A 13,666-nucleotide genomic window follows, 5' to 3' on the forward strand; every position below is an offset into this window, starting at 1 on the left:
CATGGAAACACTAAACTACAAACTAAACACGAAACACAAGACACTAAATAAAACTAGCAATGACAACAAGCTAATACATGAAAAAGACATGAAAAATAAAGGCAGCAAAAGTAATAACAACTACAAATGTAATAATCTAAACACAGGTGGGGAATGATGAAGGGGCAGCACATGGGAGGAAACCAAAATGAAAACAAAGACACAAGGCTAAAATACACAAAAGCACATGACACAGAAAACAGACTAGACCAGGGCAAAAACTACTGAGGGGAAGGCTGGACAGAGAAATCCCTGACCTACAAACTTGACTAGCTACCTCTGCAACAGAATGTGTTCAATTACCTAACTGTAAAAAAACTTAAATCTAGTCAATATATTGAATAGTTCCCATTTTGAGATACATTTAAACATGCAAACTAATGAACTTGAGGAGTGAGGATGACAATGTGTAACTAGTTCTGACTGTGCTTGAATAGTATAAATGGAAAATATATTTCACACAGATTTTATATGAAACAGTTTGCATTTCCATTCAATTACAGTACCAGAGGTCTGTTTGCCTTTGAAACAGACCTGAAGCTCCACTATGATTCGCTCCAGCCTAGTTAAACCTTTAAAAAGGGTTTCCTTTTGTGCGAGTTGGTACATTAGTGACAGTTCATAGAAAGACAATTTTTTTCAAAGGTAGTTGGACTTGGTGGAGACCAGAGAATAAGAGACCAATGGCACTGAGACTATCTAAGTATAAATACCAGTCCAAGTCCAAGTTCAAGACAATAAAAAGGTCTTGCTGAATTAAAAGCAGATTAGACTAACAGCTTCAAACACAAAAGCAAAGATTTACCTGCTCAGATTTGAGTCTTTATACTCTCAACAGATGCTCTAACGTCAAGACAAAATTTGGAAGACCAAGAAAAATGTCTGATAAAACTGCGTGTAGACTTGTCAGTATGCAAAACATCACTCCTCAGGACCTACAGGAAGATTTCAAGTCAAGTCAAGAGGTTTTTATTGTCATTCCATCTATGTGCAAGTAAACAGTGTAGCGAAATTACGTTCCTCCAGGAACAACAAGGTGCAACATGGAACAAAATAGACAGTACAAAGTGCAAACGTGCAGACATAAGTGTGCAAACATTAAACTAGAGACAATCCAATAAATATGATAATTAAAACAGACATTAGACACAATAAACAGACAGGACAGTGCAGTGCCGACACAGGACATCATTTGGCTGGCACAGACATATTGATGGACCGGTCCACTGTGCAGTGTTGTTGCATAAGCATCAGATGATACAGAAGAGTTATCAGAAGGAAACCTTAATGAAACCAGAGGCATTTTGGAGTCAGTTTATGTGGTCTGATGAAACAGAAACTGAATTTTTTGGCCACAGTCATCATAGGAATGTATGGAGAATACCTTACCAACTAGGAGTGAACTACTGGCAGAAATCAAGCCTGGATATGTCTAGTTTAACTGACCCCAATCTTCAACTAAATTTGGCTGATCGGTTGACTGAGTAAGTAAAGAGGCATTTACTTGTTCACATAAGGCCAATTGGTGATGGATAACATTTTTTCTTTCAATAAGTAAAATGATCATTTAAAAACTGTATTTTGTGTTGTAGTTTGTCTTTGTTGAATTTTGTTTTAAAATATTAAAAAATTAAGTGTGACAAATATGTAAAAAAGGGAAAAAAAAACAGAAGGGGGCAAAAACAGATATTGTGGTAGCTGAGAGGCAAAGCTACCAGTTTCCCTGGAATTTTTGGAACTAATTTGGGGGAAGGAGCATTGTCAATTTAAAAAGCAAGGCCCTCCAGCCTTAAACTCTCTCTTGCTGGTATGGAGAGCCTTGCTTTTTAAAGTGAGGGACTTGTTCCTTAGCCAGGCTTAATTTCAGTTAAGTTTATTTAATTTGTTTAAATGTGTAAATAATAACACGTTTTGCACCCAAGGTGTTTGTGTGTCTGTGTGTGAGATATTTTACTATGTGCAATATAATGTAGTATAAGTCAGGCCATTACTTTGGAATGGTTTATTAATAGCGCTTCTTCTTTTTAACCTTTAAATACATAAAAAGGTCTGTCCTGTATTAATTTGTGCGACAAACGTGAACAAGTGACTGACAAGCAATATACTGCACCTACAGATGAATATAATATCACACTGTGCTGTCATCTTATAGAGTCCTGCGTATGGAAATTTTCTCCTGTTCTAACTCACATCAACTCAGAAAAGGCTTGTTCATTAGCCGATTAGCTGAATCAGGTGTGTTCAGAGTAGAGAAAACACCAAAGCATGCAAGGCATGTGAGCTCCATGGCTAGAATGTGGACCAAGCACTGTTAAAGATAAAAAACACATTTAGATTATGCTATATTATTTTTTAGACTTTAGCCAATCCTGTTGCTTTGACTTTTGTAATGCAGCTGGAACTCTCGTCTACAGACCCTTCCTGAGACTGTGACATCTGCCCATCCCAGTCCTCAGCTAGAGCTCTGCAATAAACCCCAGACAAGCTTTGGCTAAAGCGTTGCCTGATGTCCAGACCCATACAGAAGTAAAGGAGTGGATTCACACAGCTGTTGAAGTAGGCCACGCCCTTCGCTATGGATAGACCCAATTTTACTGCCTGGCTCTTGCTATTCACCATCTTTGCCAAAAGGAGGCAGTGATATGGCCCCCAGCACAAGAAGAAGGCACAGACCAGTGAAACAAGAATTCGAAGGGGTCGTGATTTGCGTGAGATACGTGTTCGCCGTATCCCTAAACCAGCGAGTGCATAGCAAGTAAGGATGACCAGGAAGGGCAGCAGAAAGCCGCAGGTGAAGCGAATGCTGTACAAGGCCAGTTTAGTTGTGTTGTCGCCTTCGGTTGACTCCTTGACCTGTGGAATTAAGCAAAAGGTCAAGGGGAATGCATTGGAGTTTATATTGAAATCAGCAAGTGTGCAATAATTTGGAACTACATTATCTTTATACTTCACAACTATCCTTAGAAAAGCAAGAGTAAAGTACTTTATAGGACTACATTTTAAACCTTACCTCCACAGAGCACTTGCTCAAGTTGTTCTTGCCAAGATAGACTTGCCGATGCACATAATATGGCGCACTGAAGATCACTGCCACAATCCAAACTCCTAAGCTGACAAGTCGTGCTGTACGAAGAGTCCGTCGCCGCCTAGCTAACATTGGCTGCCACACACAAAGCGCCCGGTCCATGCTGATAACAGCTAGTAGAAAAACACTGCAGAACATGTTGGCATATTTGAAGAACCCATTGAACTTGCAGAGGAAGATTCCAAAAGGCCAGTGATCATAGAAGAGCTTCTTAATCAAAGAGGTGACACGTGTCAGGCAGAAAATCAGGTCAGCCACAGCCAGGTTGACCAACCACACATTGGTGACATTAGGCTTGAGAGAGAACCCAGCCATCCAGATGACCACAGCATTCCCAGTTGTGCCTAGTAGGATGGTTATGGTGTAAAGGACAATAAGTATGTTGTCCATAATAGCATCAATGTCCACTGTTGTTAAGCCATTATTGCCAAAGATGCTGGCATGGGGGACAAGGATGAGAGTGCCATTGGAGGTCATTCTGCTTAGAAACATAAAAAAATGTACTGAGATTCTATTTTAGGGTAAATTACATACTACAATGGCCTCAAAAAGTATTTAGACACTTTAACCATTGCTGAACCTCAAAGAAAATGTATGTTACTTCATGAAATCTTTAATAAAATGATACTCATTTAAGAGAAAAACACTTTTAGTTCATCAAATTGATGGGAGACCATTAATGTGGAGAACGACTAGAGAAGATAACCTACTAGACTACACTAAGAGGACAGTAAAGAGGTGGGAATGTCAAAGACTGGAACTGTTTTTCTTCCAGTGGTCTTGGTGAGCTTGTATTCGCTGTTGAGATCATGAAAATAGAAAGCATTTTGGATACAAGCTTGCAGAGAAAGAAAAGTGCTCAAACGATAATGATCTGAAACACACAAGCTGCTTCTTGAAAGAAACTTTGCCAAAAAAGAAATGCAAGTCTTGGAATGGTCTGTTTTAAATAAATGTCACTTGGTTTGAAATTTTGTTTCTTGACAAAGTGTGGCACAAACATTTAAATACTTGTTGGGGGGCAGTGTATATGAGAACTACATTTAAAACTCTTTTTTTCAGCAAATAAATAGAAACTGTGCACAAAAATAGCAGAAAATGCCACATTGAAGTTCCCTGTAGATTTTGTATTAACTTATTTTCACTTAGAAAATCAATAGAACATGTAATTTATAATAAACTGGTCACTCAGTGTATGTTTTCACCCTAACACTAACAAATGTTTACAAACTTAATTTTTTAAAAATATTGCTACTCACTTTCTGTCATTCTGATATAAAGGTATTACTCACTTTGCCAGTTTTTTTCTTAAATGTTTTTATATTTGCTGAGTTTGCTGATCCATTTTTTGCTTCTGGAATTAACATGATTAGCAATGTTTGTCTTATCCTTTTCTGACATATGTCTTGTATCGTCCTGTATAAAAGAATATAGCTGTTATTTTGGGCATTGATGAACATAAGCTTCATTGTTTCTGAAGGAACAAAGCTGTACCATCTTTCGAATTTACAGCTGCAAGCGCTAGTTAGCCTAGCACTGTCCTTTAGGGCACATACTGGTAGTAAAACCAAACTGCTTAAATATTTAAAGCTAGTTCACTGTATTAATGTGAAGATAGTGATTCGGAGTTGCATATTCTGTTAACTGGCATGATGAAGTAAGAAGCCCGTTTCAGTGGCTGATAAAGAGAGATTCTGTGAATAGGAACAAGAAAAAACAGAACAGCCTTAATAATCCGAATGTAACAGCCAACCATGACACGTCAACTTTATTCCCTTTTGTAGTGATTAACCCCTTAAAATCCCAGGATTATTACATACTTATTATCTTATTATTCAGTAATTATAGGGACTTCAGCGCAAACTGGCTGAGTTATTCTTAAGTTATAGAAGTGTGTAATAACACTTTGGGCATGCTGGTGAGCACTGGGCATTTAAGAGGTTAAAAATCAGTGCTACGTTTTTCCCTTGACCAACAGCAACGCAGATTCAACAATTTTCTAAACCCAACACACCTGATTCAGTAAATGAAGGCATCGATAATCATTTGAAGAGCTGGATCAGGTGTTTTTAGGTGAGGAATACTTGAAACCATGTGAAGCTGCAGGTCACCAGAAGCAGCACTTAGAATCACTCATTAAATAGCTGCAAAGATGATCTTATTTGCCCTTTTGCAGACACTGCTAGGCTAGGTAGTGCTAGGTTCTGCAAATCCAAAAGATGGTACAGCTTCATTCAGCAGCTACAAAGCTATGAAGTGCTCTGCCATGTTTGAGGCAGCTCATGGCTCATGGATTGGCCATGGCTACATGTTCAGAAGACCTGTCAGTCAAAATCAGTTGACCAACAGAAAGTGCAGGTAAATGTCCTCATCTAAGACCCTCCCTCTGTTATAAAGAGCCAAAAGTCAGACATAAAAGAAATTCCAAAAAAAAGAAAAAAAATATTTGGTAACATTTTATTTGGAAAGTCCATTTTAGATGCTTTGTGGATACTTAATTTTCTTTCAAGTTACATTCAACTAAATATCAACTAAACTGACCATAATTTTCTTTAACTCTAAACCTGGGTCTAACCCTAACCCTGACATTAACCTCAACCCAAACTTAAACTCAACCCTCACCCTGGTCCTAGCCGTAACCCTGGTCCAAATCCTAACCCTAATCCCACCACTGTTTAGAATCAACACTGTTTAGAGTTTCAACAATTTGTTAACAATAATCTATAGGGGACTATAGTGGACTATCCAAATAAAGTGAGACCAAAAATGTATCAGCAAAGGCAGCTGTTACGTGCCATGGCACATGTGTATTTTGTGCACTCTTTGCTTGTCTCTCTTTGCTGCAGTCTGCCACAGCTTGCTTTTCAATGGTGGAATCAGTTCTACACTGGTGACAAATGAGGAGGAATGACATTAATAGAAGAGGAGGAGCTTCAGTCTTCTGCAGGCAACATGGCAGAAGGGCTGCTACACACTGCTCAGAAGCTCTCAGACACACATTTTCGTGCATTCATTCTTGCTGCTATCCTGTTTACGCACATTTGCACATTTTGCCATGTAGTCTGCTGTTGTTTTAAAAAAGAGATGCTGTTAAAATCACTTTAAAATATTTCATATAACTAAGAGCTTAGCTAAAGATACTTTTGAGCCCTGTTCGTAACCTTGTGATGTCCAGGTGGTAAGTCCAGTCCAGTTTGTAGCTTTTCTAAAACCTAGGGAAACATGCAGGCTGGTCTGGGTGCACCTGTACACAAACAACACGTAGGAAGCCCTTTGTTAAACACACTATGTAATAAGGTAGGGCTGCATATGTATTTATGTTTTGTTTAGTTTTCAGTTTGAGTAGACAACTTACTTTTGTTTAGGTTAGGTTTATGTAGATTAAGCTTGGTTTTGTTTATTTCTTTTCGTTGGCACCGTCCATGACCCCTAATCCCCTAGACCTAACCAAGGGTCGTTAACATCAGCAAAAAAAAAACAAAAACAAAATCAGTAATAAATTTATATCAGAATGAGAGAAAATAGTAATATTTTTTAGAAAACTTAAGTTTGACTTAACTCTCATTATTTATATTTGCAGAATATTGTGGACATTTTGATACTAAATATTTTGCTTCTGGATTTTATTATGATTATATTATTATTTATTTGAAATTTTGGGACAAAATTAACTTTATACTCCCAGTGTCTTACTCAGAGTCTCTTTCTAAATTTGTCTAGAATGGAAAGAAGCACAAAAAAATCTCATCCATTCACCCTGCAAAAAACAGAAGTGGAACTGGCTGGCTGGTTCTTTTTTAAAGGCATGGGACATTAGACAGTCCTTTTATTAGTCCCATAATGGAGAAATTCACAATACTGCACATGTTGTTAAATGAACACTCATGGTGTTAGTTTAGATCAAGCTGGACATAAACAAACACTAGGAAGGTCAACACTAAGTAGGGATATAATGATACAGGATAAGATATGTAAATCTTATCCTGTATCATTATATGGGTTTCTTTGCATCATGAGACAGCATAATTTGGCATACAAGCAAAAAAGACTCAACACCACAGTGCCTGGTGAAAACAAACAAGTTTTTTTCTTAAAACCAAAACATTTCACCACACAAGTGTGTTTGTTCCAGGTCCAGTGCACAGCCAGGAAAGTTTTTTTTCTCACTTCACGGTTGTCTTTTTTAGGGCACTATCTGTAGTAAGACTATACTGAACCTGTGCAGCACTCAGTTCTGATTGAAAAAAAACAAAAACAAAAACAGTTAGCTTTGGGAGTGTAATGGAAAACTTTTTCCTTTCCTCCCTCTTTTTGTGTTTCTCTGCTGCGCTTGGATGACTTAACTTGATTTTGTCTCTTTGCTGAGCTGAACAACTGGCCATCCTGTGTGGTCTGATGCTGTTGCTTCATCTGCCTTGATTGGATGCCCACTGCTCACCAGCCTTCTGGACCACTCTGACCACAATGGAGCTTCCTGCTGAGCAACGTTTTACAAACCTCACCTGCATGCCACTGACCCTCCTGATGATACTGCTGCATTTTTTAATCATAGACATGGCTTCTCCTGCTTTTCACCTTTTTTTCCGTATGTTATACTAATGATCAAATCTCATTCTCTGCTGTTATTGTTGTCTATATGGTGTCGACCAGAGGAGGAAAGGTTGTCCTTTTGAATCTTGGTTCCTCTCAAGGTTTCTTCCTCTTGCTCTCAGTGTGTTTTTCCTTGTCACTGTTGCCATTGGCTTGCTCATGGGGGCTTAGACCCAGGTTTTTTTCTGACCCAGGTTGCTTTGTGACAACGCCTGTTGTAAAAAGCCCTATATAAATAAACTTAAGACGAGACTTGACTTGACTTGACGTGAGTAACCTCACAGAGTGACCACAGAATGAAGTAGGTCCATTCTTTTCCAAAGTAGGTCACATCCTTTTGACAACATGGTCCCTGGTGTAGCTATGAACGTACCGTACCCCAGAATATATGCCTGACTTTGGCTGAAAACTGGATTTTATTATGGACATTTGGATTTAAATGTTACATACTGTTTCATCACATGGATTAGAGTTAATGACCTTAATTCATGCATCAGTCCTCATTTAGCAGATAGAACTGCCATCAGCTTATCTGTAAGTTATAAATCAAGCAAAAAAATCCACAGAATGTTCATCCATTACTTTTGCCATGTCATGATTCAGATGGGAAGTGTTTACACAGAGTGGTTGCCAAGCCTCCTTTACCTACTCCACAAAATAAGTTAAACATAGTGTCTGTTGTCTGGCAACCATCAGCTTTCCTGACTACATCAGTGATAAAGCATAATAAAGAGGAACAAAAGTGGCAGATTAGGAATTTTTTTTGTTCCTGCTGTGTACAGGAAGGTGGGGCATTTTCTCTCAGATTTCTTTTTCTTTTCCTGATTTTACCAACATTTAGCAGAACTGCATTTGCTACAGCATCATAAGACTTACATGTAGTAATACCACTATTATTAACTCAGCAGTTTGCATCATTGATTAACCCCTTAAAATCCCAGGCTTATTACATACTAAGGCTTATTATTTAGTACCTGCAGAACCTACAATATAAACTGGTTAAACCCCAATTCCAAAAATGTTGGGATGCTTCATGAAAATGAAATGGTTTCATGACTGTGAATACAGTTTGCCATGCAATCCACAAATGCAAATTAAAGCTGTATCATGCAAAGAAGAAGTCATATGTCAACACAGAAACGCCACCATCTTCTCTGGGCCAAAGCTCATTTAAAATGGACTGAGGCAAAATGGAAAACTGTTATGTGGTCAGATGAATCAAAATTTGACATTCTTTTTGGAAACCAGGAACGCTGGTTCTATCCAGCTTGTTATCAGGACACAGTTCAAAGGCCAGCATCTCTGATGGTATGGGGTTGCATTAGTGCCTGTGGTATGGGCAACTTACACATCTGGAAAGGCACTATCAATGCTGAACAGTATATAGAGGTTTTAGAACAACATATGCTCCCATCCAGACAACGTCTCTTTCAGGGAAGGCCTTGAATATTTCAGCAAGACAATGCTAAACCATGCATTGCATCCACCACAACACAGTGGCTTTGCAGAAGAAGAGTCTTGGTGCCGAACTGGCCTGCCTGCAGTTCAGACCTTTCACCACTAGAAAACATTTGGAACAATAAATCCGGCAAAGAAGACCCAGGACTGTTGAGCAGCTAAAATCCTACATCAGACAAGAATGGGACAATATTCCTCTCCCAAAACTCCAGCAATTGGTCTCCTCACTCCCCAGACGTTTACAGACTGTTGTTAAAAGAAGAGGGGATGCTACACAATGATAGACATGGCCCTGTCCCAACCGTTTTGAAATGCATTGCTGCCATTAAATTCTAAATGAGTTCATGTTTTTTCATGAAATGGTAAAATGTCTCACTTTCAACATCTGATATATGTTCTATGTTCTATTGTGAATAAAATATGGATCTATGAGATTTGCATTTATTTACATTTTACACAGCATCTCAACTTTTTGGGATTTAGGGTTGTGTATATATATATATATCATGGTCTAATTTCATACTCTGACTATGTAATACATAATTTAATAAAACTGTAAACTTGTTTAAGTACAAGCTATTTACACAGAAGGAAATTCTCTTAGCACTGTAGTCATCAGTATATAGTCAGAAAAATATGTATGCAGAATAAATTCACACCATAAAATAAACTTCTGACACTTCACTGTAGGGTACTGTTCATAAGGCTACATGACACTTGCGTAAGCTTGTCATGGCCCTATATAAATGTTTATAAATGCCTATTTCAGTAGACATTATTCGCTACAAAAAGTACATGTGCTAATTTTGATCAAAGTTAACTGAAGTAGCCTTTATGACAGCTGATGCCTAGAATAAGCATTTATGCAGGGTTACATCAGTTTTCATGACAAGCTTATGTATGTGTCACATATCCTTATAAACAGGACCCTACTGTAGACAAACTTGTATGACATCTTACATCACATTACATAACATTGAAAAAACAGAATACAATATTCATGAGACATAACATGCTTACCTGGATTTAGATGATGAAGTGTCTTTCTGCTCAGTCTGTATCTAAGTGAAAACCATCACTGTATAGTTCAAGTGTAATTGTATGCAACTGTATTTTATGCCTATCTAGTCAGGTTTACCCTTTTGTCGCCTTGTTTTTTTAAACCTCCACTCTTTCAGTCAGTCTGGTCACTGAAGTGTCTTCAGCCGAAAAAAGAACAGAGACACTAAGGAAAGGGGAGGTGACACACGCTCATGTGTGCACACATACACACACACAAACACACACTTAGGCAAGCTGTGATACTCTGTGCAGCTCTGTGCTCCTGAAAAGAACAGCATGAAAAAGGTTTTATGAAAAAGATTACTGCTTAATTCCTCCCCACATACTAGTACCCATTCAGCTGTACACCTCTCCCATCCATTCCTCTGTTATCCACAGTCTGTCTTTCTTAAAACCCATCAAACCTGTGTGAAAGTGCACTGCAGTTAACAACACTACAATAAGTGACTGTGCTATGCAAACTGCGGACCGGAAAGAAGCTCAACCCTTCAACTCTCTAAGTATGATGAGATTCAGTTTAACTTCAGATTACATTACATGCCATGAATTACATCATATGCAATGAATGTATGGCTAGGCATTTTGGTATAAATGACTCATAAGAATTCAAAGATCGCGAAAAATTTAACTCCTAAAATATCTAGCCACTCTTGAAACACATAAACGCACTAACAATTTGTAGTAGTGTTGTAGGATTGCTGCATTAGCAACAGTCAGCAATTTTTTTTGTGCTGCTGCCCACTTCTGGTAAATTAAAGAATTGCAGAAATGGCCAAGATGATAGGTAAACATTTATTTGACTCCATAAGAACATAAGCATAGAAGGATAATACATCAATACAGTGGTGAGGGTGGTGTATCCTGACCAATTTAAGGACAATGGGTTCTGTGTAGGAGGTTCCAGTTATGCAATCACGACAGTAAGTGCAGCAGCAAACCTTTGTTCATGTCAAGGTGCACCAAGTGAAGTCAAGTGGTATTTACTGTCATTCCTCAATAGAACTTGTATACGTTGGAATAAAATGTCATTCTTCAGGCCCCATAGTGCAACACACAAAATTAGCACATTACACAGGACTGCATCACAAAGCTGTATATATATATATATATGTATATATATATATATATATATATATATATATATATATATAGGCCATACATAGGCCACTCTACTGAAGTAGTTAAAACTGTGGTCCAACAATAAATAAATAAATAAATAAATAAATAAATAAATAAATAAATAAATAAACAATTATGTATTTAGACTTCTGATTTTACCAGTATTATGTTATGTTGTGTTTAAATCAAAGGTATTCATTGAGATTATATAGTAAGTAATAAGCTAAGTATACGAAATTGTTATTTAAAGGGTTCTTTCTATTGAGACGTGGCTGTCCCAAACCCTAAACCTTAAATTTCAACTTCTGAAAATAATACTTATAAATAAAAGTTTACTTAAAAATGTTATCCCATATTTTCATGTCACTCTTGAAACACAGAGTTTTAGTCCATAGGCAGAGCCTTATTTTAGCCACACCCCTGAATTTTAGAGCAGGAAGCGAGACTGCCTGTCCCTCATGGCCACATGGTGAGCAAGATCCCACTGTTTTGCTGTAAATGTGTCCCAAAGTCTGAAAATCAGTGTGGAACCTTAAAAACTGTCATTACTGAAACACAATTTTTTCTGCAATTAACTAAACTTTTTTGTGTTTTAATGAAAAATATTATGATTCTAGGTCTGTACAACTGTTCAAAACTTTGTTTGCTACTCATGTACTGGCTAGTTGTTTTTAAGTTCTGCTTAAAATTGGTTAGAATTATCACCACTGAAACAACCCAAACCAAAATTATGCAGTTTTTTAGTGACAACATGGAATCTTCAGTTATTTGTTCTAAGAAAATAAATATAACTAAAGCACAGAGAGCCTCTAAGCAAACATCAGTTAAAAGTCTGCAGTGGATTTTGAGCCAATTTGGTAGAAAGATCCAGTTATGAAAAAGAAGGTGGGGTCAGAACACACATTCAGAACAAAATTCAGACTGGTAAGTGTTTATAACTGATTGGTAAAAATAAAAGCCGACTGAAGTGCAAAGAAGTCAAGCCAAGTCAAGTCAAGAGGCTTTTATTGTCATTCCATCTATGAACAAGTACACAGTGGAGTGAAATTACATTCCTCCAGGAACAACAAGGTGCAACATGGAACAAAATAGACAGTACAAAGTGCAAACGTACAGATGTAAGTGTGCAAAAAATTGAAACTAGAAACAATACAATAAATCTGATAAATAAAACAGACATTAGACACAGTAAACAGACAGGACAGTGTAGCGCCAACACAGCACTCATTTCTGAGCATGAGGTACTGAGAATAAGGTGCAAAGATTATTTAACATGCTGTGATCTGTGAGTATACGCAGTCAGTTAACATATGTGATCACGGCAGTTCTTGAGGTAGGATATACACAGCACTTGAGTAAACACAATGTTAGGAGCAATGTTCCAGATTCCAGTGCAAGTAGAGCATCAACAGAGGAGTGTGTGTGTGTGAGTGTAGAGTATGTGTGTGAGAGGGTATTCAGTTCAGTCCTTGTGAGTTTAAAAACCTGATCGATTGAGGAACAAAGCTGTTGCAGAGTCTGGCAGTGATGGCACGGATGCTCCAGTACCTTCTGCCAGATGGCAACAGTGAAAAAAGTCTGTGTGAGGGATGGATGTGGTCGTCCACAATGCTGGTGGCTTTACGGATGCAGTGTGTGGTGTAAATGTCCATGATGGAGGGGAGAGAGACCCTGATGATCTTCTCAGCTGTCCTCACTATTCGCTGTAGGGTCTTGCGGTTGGAGAGGGTGCAATTCCCAAACCAGGCAATGATGCAGCTGCTCAAGGTGCTCTCCACAGTCCCCCTGAGGAACATGGTGAGGATGGGAGGGGGAAGAAGTAGATTAAAGAGTGGAATTTTTTTTTGTGTTGATAATCAAGGATTAACTAATTATCAAGCACTTCCAAAGTTGTGTTGTGGATAAATGTATTGGTGAAATACTAAAAACTGTGAAGGGCACTGAATCCTGAGCTGCAGGTGGTAGAACGTTTGACTGCAGATCATAACGTCCCTAATTAAAATCTGTTGCCCCCTTGCACATAGTCTTGAATGAAGATTTGATGGATTGAAAATTTCTCCCAAGGTTGAAAGATGAGTCTGATATCTCTACTGCAAAGGTTTTTATCCATCGTCAAAAATCCAGAAATCAGTGTTTATAGCTCATTCATCGTCTTCAGCGCAGATAAAAATTCCATATCTGCTCAGCTCGTTGCATGCAGTATGTTGAGTCAGTTATGACATATGACAGGTTTTCTTCAAAGAATGTCTTGTTTTGAAAATTGAGGCCTCAAATCTGGGTGTCCCCTTGTCTGACCACTTCAGAATTAAGTGT

The 13,666-nt window shown here is 38.0% G+C and overlaps 1 protein-coding gene across 1 annotated transcript; it reads right to left on the reverse strand.

Moving 5' to 3' along the window:
* Nucleotides 1-2,391: 2,391 nt before the first annotated feature.
* LOC118804957 (fMet-Leu-Phe receptor-like) lies at nucleotides 2,392-10,350 on the reverse strand. The gene is made up of 3 exons (XM_036565550.1): nucleotides 10,193-10,350; nucleotides 3,050-3,602; nucleotides 2,392-2,892 (listed from the first exon to the last, which is right to left on the reverse strand). The coding sequence occupies exons 2-3, from the start codon at nucleotides 3,599-3,601 to the stop codon at nucleotides 2,392-2,394; spliced, it is 1,053 nt and encodes a 350-aa protein (XP_036421443.1). The 5' UTR covers nucleotide 3,602; nucleotides 10,193-10,350.
* Nucleotides 10,351-13,666: the final 3,316 nt, after the last annotated feature.

Source organism: Colossoma macropomum, unplaced genomic scaffold (genome assembly GCF_904425465.1).
Source record: "Colossoma macropomum unplaced genomic scaffold, Colossoma_macropomum, whole genome shotgun sequence".
Lineage (NCBI taxonomy): Eukaryota > Metazoa > Chordata > Actinopteri > Characiformes > Serrasalmidae > Colossoma > Colossoma macropomum.

Bases quoted from the DNA above. Each gene is read 5' to 3' on its own strand.
- LOC118804957 (XM_036565550.1), bottom strand. From the start codon at position 3,601: ATGACCTCCAATGGCACTCTCATCCTTGTCCCCCATGCCAGCATCTTT. The intron at 2,893-3,049 runs GTAAGGTTTAAA...TTAATTCCACAG, and splicing joins TGAGCAAGTGCTCTGTGGAG to GTCAAGGAGTCAACCGAAGG.